The sequence below is a fragment of the Cebus imitator genome, unplaced genomic scaffold (genome assembly GCF_001604975.1).
Source record: "Cebus imitator isolate Cc_AM_T3 unplaced genomic scaffold, Cebus_imitator-1.0 Scaffold50, whole genome shotgun sequence".
NCBI classification, from domain to species: Eukaryota; Metazoa; Chordata; class Mammalia; order Primates; family Cebidae; genus Cebus; species Cebus imitator.
Genome location: NW_016107365.1, coordinates 7,659,118 through 7,673,582, shown reverse-complemented (window position 1 = coordinate 7,673,582; position 14,465 = coordinate 7,659,118). Strand labels below are relative to the sequence as shown.

At 32.0% G+C, this 14,465-nt stretch overlaps 1 protein-coding gene across 6 annotated transcripts in view; it reads left to right on the top strand.

Annotated features, from left to right (window-relative positions):
* AP3B1 (adaptor related protein complex 3 subunit beta 1) overlaps positions 1-14,465 on the top strand; it is a 271,317-nt gene that overhangs the window by 152,900 nt on the left and 103,952 nt on the right. For all 6 annotated transcript variants that reach the window (XR_001824965.2, XM_017527703.2, XM_017527701.2 and 3 more), the window contains exons 16-18: positions 7,495-7,681; positions 8,629-8,759; positions 14,096-14,204. Coding sequence is in view for 5 of the 6 variants with exons in the window: in XM_017527703.2 (XP_017383192.1) it covers positions 7,495-7,681; positions 8,629-8,759; positions 14,096-14,204 (427 nt within the window). In the remaining variant the exon portion in view is untranslated. The remainder of the gene's footprint in view (positions 1-7,494; positions 7,682-8,628; positions 8,760-14,095; positions 14,205-14,465) is intronic.

Genomic DNA, 14,465 nt, shown 5'->3' with positions numbered 1-14,465 from the left:
AAAAAAAAAAAAAAAAAAAAAAAAAGAAAAAAAATCAGCAGAAACCAACATAGGTGTTGGAATTTGCAGGCAAACATTTCAAAGTAAATATTACAAATATGGCTAGTGACATAAAGGAAAATGAATGAAAGAAAAGGTAAATATCAGCAGAGAAATAGAAACTGTAAAAAAGAATCAGGTGGAAGTTCTAGAACTGAAAAAAAACCAGTATCTGAAAAATTAACATCTTGTCTAGTTTGAGTATTAAATGTTCTGTTTTTTAATAATTTTATGTTACATTATGTTTAAGACGCCTTAGATGAGTTTCTACAAGCTGAAATTAGTTCTAACTCTGGGCTCTTTCAGATGAGAGTTTGTACTGGGAAAGCAGTTAATTAAAATTATGTATGCAAAGAACTATTTGATATCAATTACTGGGAGACAGGTAGTGATAGAGAATGTAGGTTCTAAACTTAGACTGGCATCAAATCATGTTATGCCACTTACTACATGATTTTGGACAGATCATATAACCTATATGAGATTTCATTTCCTCATCTATAAAATGGGAATTATTATAATATAGTCAATTTTGCTATAATGCAACATATATGCTTCTAAAATTATTTTGCAATACAAAATCAACAATAAAAACCATAGGAATTATTGGAAAAATGGAGTTAGAGTCACAACACTCAAAAACTATGTTTGTGACATATTTTTTTAAAAAGGAACCTAAAGGAGCACAATTTTACACATGTTAAATGGTTAACAATAAATACTACAGTGATACTGCTCTTTATATTGAAAAAGACTTGAGGTTTGCTTATGGAAGAAATGTTGTACTTGTTAAGTGATAAGAGGATTAATCTGAAATTGGATGGAAAGTTGTACCTCCTAATGAGCGTGAGTATGGCACATAACACATGTAGATGTTAATCTCTGAAATACATGTTTGAGGTATGTATGTTTTATGTATTCCTACATAGCTCTGTTTAGCTCTGTTTATGCCTTCACCTAGTATTTCTTGCAGAAGAAATCACCACAAAATTCATGTTATGCCCAAATTGTTCGCTAATATGCTAACTGAGTTGGAACAAATGCACATTTTCAAAACAAGCATTAGAGTAGAACTGACTGTACTTACCTCACAAAGTTATTATGAGGATAACGTGAAACAGTTCATGTAAAATGCTTAGATTTCCTGGCACATAATAGTGCCTAGTTCATTTTCGTTATCCTTCTTTTGTAACCCTATCGAGCAACTGCTGTGTTCTTCTTAGGGAATATGATGATTTACAGTGAAGAAACTAGTCTAGTTACTGAGAAAAACTGTATTCTTATTAGGAAAAACCCACTCATTTGGGTTTATCCTACTGCGATTTTCTCAGTAGGATGCTGAAATCTACCCCCCTACCCCCCTTTTTCAGTTTGTGAAGAAAAAAATGATTAGAAATAAATATCAAGAGTAGAAAACACTCTTAGAATACTGTCACAGAGGAGTAATTTCACTTTTACATGGGAAAAAGGTTGAAAGACTTTGAAACCAGTTGAAGTTGCTGCAATCTAGAGCCGTTAGGCAGTATAAAGATTTAGGATGATTTCATTGAAACAGTCTACTGAAGTTTGAGGAAGAAAGGTAGGATTTAATGAAATTAATTAATAACAATTTAAAAGTTAGCAAATCAAAGATGCTTTTGTTTTTAAGCTTTCTCTAATAGTGTGTCATCTTTTAAATGTAGTGATAAGTGCCTTAAGTTAATGTTTTTCTTAGCACATTTTAAATTATGAAACCTATGGAAAAGTACATCATAGCGTAAATACATATGTGTATATCTACCATTAAGATTAAGTTGATATTCACATTCGCCTTTTATTTATTTATTAAATGTAAGATGTATAGAACTAGAGCTTCAAGCTCCTGTTCACACCTTCCTTTCTTCCCCATTGGTAACCACTGCCACCTTGTTGGTGTGTTTCATTCAGTCATCCATGTTTATATTTTTGTTACATGAATATAAGCAACGTACGATCGTTTTGTGAGTTTTCAAATTTTACATAAATATTCTACTTTATATATAGTTTGCAGCTTTTTTTGCTTAATATCATGTTTTTGAAATATGGATATGTATAGATATAATTACTATTTCAGTCTATGAGACAGTTAAGTTTCTACTTTTCTGCTATTAAAAAAGGAAGTGCTTCCTTGAGTTCTTTTTTATTCTTAGTGAGAGATTTTGTAAATCACACTGATGTTTTAGGAATTTCTCCTAATGTTAAAAGCAGATTCTCTCTTGTCCTGTGATTCAGGTCTTTGGAGAAATCTCCTTCCCATCAAAGCCTCCTTAATGTGATTTAACAAAAGGAGGCTTGGACACTCTGCAGTGACATCTCTATCCTCTCTTTGATATGTTTTCTTGGCATTGAAAAACTCAAGTAAATATAACGTAGAAAGGAAGACCTTATAGAAAACTTTTCAAGTTGACAAAAAGGTGGTTACTATTAAATTCAGAAATTCCATCCAAATCACGTAAAGAATTCTGTTTAGTGATGAAATTAAGAAACTAATCAGATGGAACAATGGTACTGCTTAGGCTTGCCTCTGGTATAAGAATTCTATGTAGCATTTACTTCATTTACCAAACACATTTGTCGGTATCGTTCTGTTGAAAAATAACAATGTAGAACCAATATAAATCTTTACCATGCCAAATGCAGACTTCTGTGTCCTTTTTATCTAATAGTAAAGATATTATTAGAACTATAGTATTAATGGTAAAATATATTAGGACTATATTTTAAGAGACCTTTTTCATTATTTGTACTGACTTAACAATCTATTAGAAGAAAGGTATTGTTTGAATAGATATTTACCAGTTTATTTTTAGAATATTTTGAGAAGTCTTTTAAATAATGATTTTCTTAATTTATATGTAACATTTCCTCAAATTCATTTTTCCTGTGTCACAATGACTTAGAGTCAATCTGAAGAAAATGTAATTGCTATAAATAGTATCTGGATAGCATTAGCCATTAGTTGTTACCAATAATGGTTCCTTAAATCTAAGCAGGAAAATTAGTCTGAAAACAAAATTTAATAAATAGCTCTGTGTATGATATTGAATATTTCTGTTAAGGATAGTACATTATATTGTCTTTGCTTATCTTGTGTAATATATGAATAAAACAAATTTAAAAGTACTATTTAATTAATGTCCCATCTGGTTTTGGATTGAGCCTCTGGTGATATTAAAATGTCATGATTGTTTACTTAAATGTTGTCTATTTTCTTCCTAACAGTTTCTCTGGACAGATCTAATTTATGCCTGTTTACTCCATGCCATCTAGTTTAGGATTTGTCCCAAATTTTTAATGAAGTAATATCACTAATATTTGCATTAAAATAGCACAGTTAATTTGTAGGCCTTTGCTTTGAGGTCTTCCAGCTTCTGCTGTAATTTTATCTACTGGCATGTTAAGACACAAGTGCATTGAACAGAGATTTCATTTTAATATGTGAGCCATTTAAATCTGAAGGACTATATCTTTTTCCAGCCCTTTCTAGATGTAACATAACTAACTTCTTCCTTTTAGAAAGCATGCAGGGTGTGTGCTGATAAATGAAGTATACTCTGACAAAGCAGGTGGGAATAGCTCTCTTTTGCTTTGTTGGAGGTAGAGAGATGAGTATTAAACAATGCTTCATTTGTCAGCAACTTGATATACCAGCAAGTGTTGCCATGGCCTATAAGATGCATGAGGCTCCAGGCTGCCACTTGGTGGAATGAAATGCAAACATGGGAAGTTATCGGTTGGTTGTAGGTGAAATATGTGCAGGAAATAAAGACTGGATGCCGTAGGTCATTAAAGAGTGGTGAAAGCACTCTTGCTGTAGTAGTTTTGTCATTTGTTGTATAGAGTAAATCTAAAGTTTATTTTCTTATTTGGCAATTCTTTTTTTAAATCTTGTTATAAAATCATCAGCAATAAATTTTTTAAAATGGAGTGTGTGTTTAACAAAGAACAAAGTGCTAAATTTCCACTTAGTACTTAAAATGCACAAAATATTTATTGACACTTTCCAACCGCCATGAGAGTGGTAGTGATCTCACTGACCACACAACAACCAGAAGACACAACAATCTGCTACAAAAGAATCAACATCCGTTTAAAAAGCTAGTAGTTATTTTTAAATTATGCTTTAAGACAACATTTTAATACATACAGGTGCAGAAGTTGTTTATATAATTCCATGTGAAACATGATCTCATTTAGATCAAATAACTTTTTGAAAATTAGTTTTTTACTTTTATTCTATGTTTTCTTGTGCACATATGAAGAGTGAAACAAGAGCTGTTAATGTGTTGGCTCCATTAGTAGAAAAAACGCCCAACACTGCTGGTTTCAAATAAAAAATCAGTTAATTCCAATAATAGACTTTTTTCATTCAATGTATTTGTATATTTGTTTGGTAAGGGTGGTAAATGGGAACAAAGTAAAGCTTTTGGAAGTTTATTCTGTCAAAATATTATAAATGCTATTGTAAATTTAAAAGTTCAACATTGAAGATAAAATTGTTTTTGATGAAAGGGTGTTGTCAGGGTAAAAATCAATATTCTTATTAAATTAAGAAAACTATGGAAGAGAAATGTTTTGGGAATTGGTCATGGTGCATACAAACAAACTCTGCTTATTCAGCCATTTGAAATAAAACTATAGTGGTCAAATTAACTTGTATTAGTATATACAGTTTGACCAAACTGTAAAATCCTTATGATGAAACTCATGTTGAAAAACCATTCTGTAGCATAACAATACACACTGTCTTTAATGCATATTAGCAACAGAATTTTAGATACTTGAGTTTATGAAGAACTTTGTAAATTAAGTGTCTTATATTGGCTTAATTTTTTTTTATTTGTAATTGAGTCTTCTGTATGTTGGTTAAGTTTTGGTTCACAAATTGTTTGGATTATTTAAAGTGCCACTAGTAAATGCCAAAAAACTTTACCTTTTGAAAAATTTTAGCAAACAGCAGTTATTAGAAAGACTTTGAAAGTTATCCCTGTACAGGCAAGGCAAGAACTGAACAGGTTAAATGGTGAGAGCTCAAGATTTAATCAAGAGGTTGTCATTTGCACTATCTCAGCTATTGTGAAGACTTTCAGTGGAAAATTTATATTGTGTAGAATGAAATGAAATTGAGAAGGTTGGTTTTGTAGTATCTAAGTTGATGAAATATTTTTAAAAGGATAAATAAAATAATTATTTGAAAATTTTGTCAATATTGAAAAAACTCATTGACTAAATGGGGAAAAGTCAAATATTTGGGTTTGAAATAGTTACAGTTTTTAACATAAAAGCAAGGATTGGGAGTATTCTTCATTCAGTAGATTTTTTCCTGAGATTATGTGGTTGTCCAGAAATACTCTGAAGAGGATATTTTCTCCATTAAAAATATGGTCTACAGAGAAGAGTAAGTTGAAAATGTCAACAATTTCATAAATACTCCTTGCAAAAATTTAATTGTGAAAAAGATTGCAATTTTATTTTTTAAAAAAACTTAGACCATATAAAAATGTATTCTCCAGAGAAATACCAGTGCATTGTTACTAGATAAATGCAGTGAAGAAACTGATTCATGTATGATGAATAATTATTCTGCTTATGTTTGTAATGCATCATTGTACACAAAAATGTTTTTATCTTTTCAAGATAATGTGATTTTTGAAAATACATTTTAATAAAACTTATTTATAAGCTTACAATATAATATATTCTTACAATATAATACAGTAAATAGTTTTAAATTGTATAATTTTCATTACTTTAAATGCCCTATCTAACTTTCCCAATTGGTTAATATATTGAAAATGTTTAATTTCCCAAAAATTAATTTTGGGGATAAGAAATAAAGCAAAATGTATTATGCTGCTAGCTCAAAAAAAAATCATTGCAATTAAGAGACTCTTTCTTTCTTTTATTTTAGTTGCAGATTTAAAATCTCAATACTCAAATGGACTATAGAGTTAACCACGTTGTAAATTCTAACTCCACATTTGAGAAAATTAATGATTAACTGGATTTTCCAGGTTTTTCCAGCAAGTTAATTACACAGTTTAGTGTACCACATTTTCTTTTAAGCTGGTTTTGAATGGTATTCCTCGTTTGGCTAATATTTTGCTAATTGTCTTTAAAGAAATGAATCATAGAAATGTTCTTATCTGTACTTGAACCAACATGTTCTAGCAATTAGTGAGTAGCAATTGTTGGTACCCAAATTCATAATAGCTCTATTAACATTTTCACTTGTATTTTTTATAATTCTACTTTAATAAAACTAGGTTAATCCTTTTTAAATACCCTGCTACTGAAATAAGGTTGCCTTCAATCGAATCAATTATCTTAAGCAATTATTGTAAAAGAGTTTACCACACCGTTCCTCTACTTTGACTTATTGTTCTAGAATTGTCTTTAGCTCTGCCTAACTTGATTTTATTTTTAATCTGCTTCTAATGTGTATAAAATGTTCTAATCTAATGTAAATGATTTACTGTTCCTCAGTTTATTTTTCCTATGTATTACAAATTCTGTTTGGCTTATAATTAAAATTGTACACAGGTAGCCTTCTCATTAAAACTATGCTTTTTCAGTAAAATAATTGTAGTTTAAAATACAAACCTATTTTGTTAACGTTTCAATTTTGGTTTAATTATTATTAAAATTATTTCAATATATGTTAATGTAGTACTTTCAAAAATTGACTTAGGAAGTCTTATTATGGTATAAAAGCTACTATAATAAGTTTTTCCCTTACATAAATAAATAAATGACCAATATTACTAGAGGCTATAAGCAGCATGGGGGAAAAATGGAAGAAGTCTTTTATCCTAGTTTTTAGAGGGCATCAGCAGCTTGCTTTTATGAAAAAGTAACAGCTAAATGCACTGCAAATAATTTGCAGTAATCCAGTTCAGTGATTCATGTGTCTGCTTTAATGGGTCATAATTCAGGGTAAAGTAACTGAGTGCAGTCAGAGTGCAGACACTGCTTATGCCAGGGACAGTATCTCTTCATAAAACACACCTCAGGAGAAGCAGTTTGCCAGCCCCCTAATACTCTCTGATGTTTTGATGTCCTGCATATTTTTCCGATTAAGTTTTGAGTGCCATGTTTTTAGTTGTATTTCCACATTCATTATTCTCACGTAGACCCTTCAGCGGGTTTGCCATATATGATTATTTTTTTAATGATGCCTTTCTTTCCACTTCAGCAGTTTAATAATCTAGCACATGGCTGCTTCTCAATACTCAGCATTCACCTCCCCAGTACAGAAGAGGACATGTGCTTTGGCTTCAGAATTCCATTTGCAGCATTAGAAATGCATATTCCCTACGGAACAACATTTGTTTGACATAACCATTCGTTTTTATTACCTCTTTAAATATGTTTATCCAGAGTTATCAATAATCATAAATAACTGTATTCTCATCTTGATCTGTTTTTTTCCAACAGACAAAATTGCTTACCCAGTACATATTAAATCTCGGCAAGTATGATCAAAACTACGACATCAGAGACCGTACAAGATTTATTAGGCAGCTTATTGTTCCGAATGAAAAGAGTGGAGCTTTAAGTAAATATGCCAAAAAAATATTCCTAGCACAAAAACCTGCACCACTGCTTGAGTCCCCTTTTAAAGGTATTATCAGAATATAACTACAAAATATATGTTATCTAAAAAATTATGACAGGATGTCGCCATTTCTAATGGGATTAAAATTTATTGCTTAGGAAATATAAATGATTAGCATATGTAAATATATAAGAACAATATGTTTTCTACTCATTCATCTGCTTTCAAAAGCAAGTTTTATATTAAAGTTCACATTTTTGTAGACCTTATTTACCTAAATAATTTTAAGCCTTCTGACTTTATTCTGACATTTAAACTGAGCAATAGATGACAACTGTGTTATTCTTATACATAATAACCTCATTTGTATTTTGAATAGTTTATAAGAAATATGTCCTTTTAATAGTGAGTTATTAATTAAATATTCTGTGTACACTAATATCAGTGTTTCTAGGAGGAATTATTTTATTAAAAAACCTCTTCATATTTAAACTGGATTTTCAAAGAAGGAAGTCGACTTATGTTTCCTAGCTTTTTAAAAGGACTAATAAGTATTTTATCAGTTTACAAGTAGCCATTCCAGTTGGAATCAAATGATTATATACCTTAGTTTTCATATTGTTTCTTATTTAATGTAGTAAAGCGATCAAAAGCAATTCAGTTTTGTAGAAAAACTATTAAAATTCTGGATGTGTTTGTGCCAAGACATGTATATGGATTGTTTAACTGTGCTGTCATTCTTAATATTCACAGTAAAGTAATTTTTAGAGAAGCTACATTTCAGAGCAACACCTCTAAACACACTGACTGATTAGCTTTTTTATTGACCATTATGGGGGAGATTATTGTAATCTATGGACTGAAATCAGTTTTTTGACCTATGAAGAGCTTCCTAGTTTATATTTATTCCTTGACATTTGAGGTAATATGCCAATTACCTTGAGCTCTGATTATGATTGTTCTCTATATACAGCTCATATTGTTTATTTTATATTTTTCCCTATTTTTAATAGATAGAGATCATTTCCAGCTTGGCACCTTATCTCATACTCTCAACATTAAAGCTACTGGGTACCTGGAATTATCTAATTGGCCAGAGGTGGCGCCTGACCCATCAGTTCGAAATGTAGAAGTAATAGAGTTGGTAAGTTGACCTTTCTGAAATTAATTTTGTTAAAGCAGTGGAATACTCTAGGTTAACTGTTGTTTTACATAAAAGCTTTTTTGGAGAGTTGAACATTGAAAATTGTTTTAGTACTTCTAAATGTAATATGGTAGATATACCTTGCCTTTACAGGAACTAAATACTGTAGTATTCCTATGCCATTGTACATGTACTGTTCTTTTTCTTCAAGGAAATAGAGAACTGAATTCTCTGCATCAGTACCACCCACATTTGTGCTATTGCATTTGTAGCTGCGTAGATTCAATTTCTAAGGTATTTAGTTTCATTGGATCAAGTTTTTTCTACTTTGTTTAGAGATTTGTCAGCTTCCTGACAATATCTTTCTGAATAATTTTTGCTGTTCTTTTTCAGAAAAACCATACAAAGTGTTCTTCTAGATTTTCTGATGAACTATTTTTATATGAAACCTGAACATAAATAGGGAGCATTGTGTACCAAAAATGTCCTTTGACAAGGTCACAAAGTGAATAATATAGTGGTTTCTGATAAAAAAAAAAAAAATTGCTGTATAAATGCCCTTTTTCTCAATCTTTCAAAAAATGCTGGCCATTGAGATCAAAGAATTAACATTCTTTTCTAATATCTGTTTCTCTCTTTCTTATATAAACAAGAAAAATAAGGAGAAAGGTCTTCTGATTATATTTAAAAATTATGTGAAATATATCTAATACTTTAAAATGTAGAATTAACAAACAAAGAACAGTTAAGAATTATATTCTAGATACTTTTCTGGTTGGAAAGATGCATTGAATTAGGATTCAGATAACTGGAGTTCTTTACTAATTCCTGTGGGAAAGTGAGTTAACCTTCTTGCTCTTAACTTTTCTGTAGACAGTAGAAGAAAACCTTTATTACTTTAATAAATAGAATTTCTATAATGATCATAGCCACGTAATTTGATTCCTCTGATAAATAATGTTTCTCTTAACCACTCCAACTTATCTTGGCTTTGAAGCATGGCCAGAACTAACAATAGCACCATTTAGGAAACCCTGACAGTGTACTATGATAATGTTTTTCAAAAATTATCTTGTTTAAACCTAATAATGATCCTAAGTGATGGTTATTGTTATTCCCATTTTGCAGATGAGGAAGCCAAGTCTCAGAGAACCTAAGTAAATTGCCTAAGTTCACATGGCTAGTAAGTGATAGAACCATATTCCAACCCAGGTCTGAGTTCATTGTCCACGCTGTTATATGTTTTATTATGTAATATGAGGAGAGGGACATTGAGCTTGTTTGTAAATCTGTATTATCCTTAGTACTTAGCACCATCATTTTTATGTTGTTACAAATGATCTGTACTTAGAGATGGCTAAAAATTCATAACACTAGAAATATGTAAAAATATAAGAACCAATTACATGTCTGTCCCTCCTTGCAGCTGAGTTTGTTGATTTTCACTCAAATCTGCATACTCTTAAGTACTCTTCAAAAAAGTTGCCTTATTTGTACAACTTGTTTTTTGCTTGTTTTTTGTTGTTGTTGTTGTTTATTTGTTTGTTTCGAGACAGAGTCTTGTTCTGTCCCCCAGGCTAGAGTGCAGGGGTGCTGTCTTGGCTCACTGCAACCTCTGCCTCCTAGGTTTAAGCAATTCTCCTGCCTCAGCCTCCCTACTAGCTAGGATTACAGGTGCACACCACCATGCCTGGCTAATTTTTGTATTTTTAGTAGAAATGGGATTTCGCCGTGTAGGCCAGGCTGGTCTCAAACTCCTGACCTCAAGTGATCTGCCCGCCTTAGTGCTGGGATTATAGGTGTGAGCCACTGTGCCCAGCCTATTTGTGCAACTTTTGATCAGATACTAGAATATAAATAAAGTGTTCTTTGTTATGGTTCCTCCTGTGGACGTACTTTTTCTCCTAATTTCTTATTATGCTTGTTTGTTGTTTTTATGGTTCTGGTTTTTGTTTGTTTGTTTTTTTCATTATGGAGTACATAATGTTTTATCCCAAGTAGAGCCATCTTTTTATCTTTCGCCTACTTCTGCCTTATTCCTACCTCCTTGCTGCCCTACTGCCCCCACCCACCAAAAAGCATTATCTTTTCAGAAGTCGACAGCAATGCTGTGCAGTTTAATTTGGTCTCAGCAGTATCCTTTATTGGCTGGTAGATTGGTTTGTTGGCTGACTTCTTCCATTTTCATGTGCTTTTCTAAGCATTAACTTAACTGTCTTATTGGGACAGTACTTAAACATAACCAATTATGTTCATTTCACCTGTCCAATTCAACAGAGACAAATTAATTTTTTTCATTTTGCTTATTATATTTACGAAATTAATAATTGGTAACTTAGGGAGAATCATTATAACTGATGGAACATGGTTTGATAAAACTCTCACTGTCTGTTGATGCTGTGCAGAAAACAGCTTCCGTCTATTGGACTGTGAGACAATTGGCTTAAAATTATACTGTGAGAGATACAGTCAAGTATAAAAATAATGTAGATAGTTTTATTTTCACATGCAGCTACAATACAGAAAATAATGTCCATGTTATTTTTCTTGTCTTTCACTCTACTTCATCTCCCTTCCAAGTCATGTCACTGTATTTCATGCACATAATATACTATGTTATTCTAGTTTTCCTGTAAAGTGATCTTACAGGGTCAAGTCTTGTTACTGTGAAATATAACTTAGTAAGAAAAATGGCCTAGGTTTAGATAATCTGATATTTTAATCAAAAGGACAGGGAACCTAATCCGATTGACAGTAGAAGTCACTTTGAATTACACACTACCGTTTCCAGGATATAAAATATAATGTATATTTATATTATGATCCCAGTAAGTTTTGAAGATCCTTAGTTACGAGTTTATTTGCTTAGTTTTAGGAAGTCCTTTCTTCTCCATTTACAGAAAGACTACCTTCTGCATATGAAGGGTATTTTGCTTTATAAACACATTTATCAACACTTTACCCTTCATAGGAACTTTCAAATGAGTGTCTATGTTCTCTTCCTCTCTTTTCCCTATTACTCCTTTTGCTTTGAATGATAATATGGTTCTTTGGTCATAAAAAATTAAAATATTTTTAGTGTTCGTCTTTGGCCTTTTAAAACCTGAAACTCCATAGAGTTCATGGCTATGTCAAGAAAAAATGTACCTTTAAGCATAGAAGCCTGGTTTTCCAAAATTATTGATTTAGTCTGATTAATCCAACAAACTTTTTATCAGACCTCAGAGAAATGTGTTTGGATTTAAGAAAAATATGGACTTCAGAGTTTACCAAATATAGGAGAGCTTAGTTTATAGAATACTATCTTTGTAGAAAGAAGCATTTTAAATACATATAAAAGAAAGCCATACTGTTGATCTTACGTAGCTATCTTATTCAAATATGTTTAAGTAATTTTTACTCATTAATTTGCTGTTACTGTCCAGTTAGTAATTTTCCACGTCACTGAATCTTCTCTTTTTAAGCAGCATACCTTAAGCCCTGTAGATCAGTGGTTTTATTTTTTAATTTATTTTGAGACATGGTTTTGCTCTGTCACCCAGGCTGGAGTGCAGTGGTGCGATCATAACTCACTGCAGCCTCAAACTCCTGGGCTCAATCCATCCTCCTGCCTCAGCTCCCAAAGTGCTGAGGGAACAGGCATGAGCCACATCACCTGGCCTTAGATCAGTGGTTTTTACATGTAGCTGCACATTATAATCATATGGAGATTTTTAAACAAAGCAAAACTAGGTCAGATGTGCACCAGACCAATCAAATCAGAATTTCAGGAGGTGAACTCAGGTATTCGTTTTTTTAGTATTAATATTTTTATTGTTTGTACTAACATTTAAAAACTCTTCTCAGCTGGTTCTATTGTATATTCAGTGCAGAGAAACATCTTGAATAAGAACTTCTGTCATGCCGTAGATTCCTTTACAACAAAATATGTACTCTAGCAAAGACTTGCACATAGTAAAAATTCAAAGGTACAATAAATAAATGAGTCTCAACTATTTTGACCTTTTCAGAAGTATACATTTCCCTGCTCTTTAAAAAATTATATATGAAACATGATTTAATTTCTTGACGAATCAAGGTCATGACTATAAAAGCAAACTAATACACTGTATTAAAGTTGTTAAAGGGGATCATATTAGTAAATGCTACTACTAATACTATATTTAATAAACACTAAAGTCAATATTTTTCTTAAGCATATTTTCTGAATTTAATATTAAAGTCTTTAAGAGGCTAATAAGTATAATTAGTATTTATCGTGTCAGCCACACTTAAAATTGAACAAAATATTTTAAATTCTCTGCTCTCCAGAAACTTACATTCTGCCAAGGATAAACCAACCAGTTAAAAAAAAACAAGTAGATTGTATAGTATGTTAAAAAGTAATACATGCTGTGATTTAAAAAAAAAAAAAAAAAAAGGTGGAGGGGAATGGTGTTGGAAGTGGCAAAAGCTAGGGGGAAGGCTGTAAGCTGGAAGCATGCCTGGTACATTTGGAGGACCAGGAAAGCGTGGCCAGAGCAGATCAGGCAAGAGGGTGAGCAGCAAGAGGTCAGAGAGGTGGGGACAGGGACAGTCGTTGTGGGGCAGTCATGAATCGATGGTTGTGTCAAGCTGTGCAGTCTGTTGTAGGGACATCAGCTTTTTCTCTGAGTAAAATGGGAAGCCATTACAGGGTTTCAGGCCAAAAAGGAGCTTCATCTGATTTAGGTTTTAATGGAATCATTCTAGATACTGTGTTGTGCAAACTTCATTTGCTAGGGGCAGAAGAAGCAAGGTAATGAGTAGTCCAGAAGAGTAGGATGGGTCAGACCAGGGTAACTACAGGATTTCTTGATGGTTTAGATGTATAGGATACGAGAAAAAGGGAGAAGTCCAGGATGACTCCAGGATTAAGACTGTTGAGATGGTTGGGGAAGTTTATTGCCTACACTAAATATTTTTTTTACTTATTTTTTCTCTCTTTTACTTCAATGTCAAGCTATTAACTTGTGTTTGTTTTTGCAGTTATTGAATCTATTTCTAATGGTGCTTACCTATTTTAGGATATATTACTTTTGTTTAAATCTTCTGTGGGCCTACAAACACAAAAGTTTTAAAAAATTATGTGTTTAAAAGAAGATAGTTGGTTTAACCTAACGGGCCCTGGTGAGTTTCTGTTGTATATTTAGGAGTTGAGTGAATCAGCCTTAATACCAGGACTCCTAACAGTTGCATTCTCTGTTGAGGCCTTAAGCTTTCTTTTGAATTCAGTTATATTCTTAATGATTAAGTTTGCCAGAAGTCTAAATTCCTTAATGAGAGTTCATTTATATTTATTTTATTTGTTTAAACAGGCCAAAGAATGGACCCCAGCAGGAAAAGCAAAGCAAGAGAATTCTGCTAAGAAGTTCTATTCTGAATCTGAGGAGGAGGAGGACTCTTCTGATAGTAGCAGTGACAGTGGTGGGTTTTATAATGTATTGGCATGTACTGTTTACATAGTGGATTACATGCTGTCTCTCAAAAACAACAGGCCTAATCCGTAATATTCAGCAGGTGGTTTTAAGTGAAATTTGTATTATCAAAATAATCCCTTTCATTTATGTATCACTGTTTAGTTTTCAAAGTAATTTTTAATTACTTTACTAAATTCCCTTTTTGCTTGACAGTGTCTCTTGGACAATAGCTAATACATTGGTATAGCTAAAACAGGAACTCATCTGA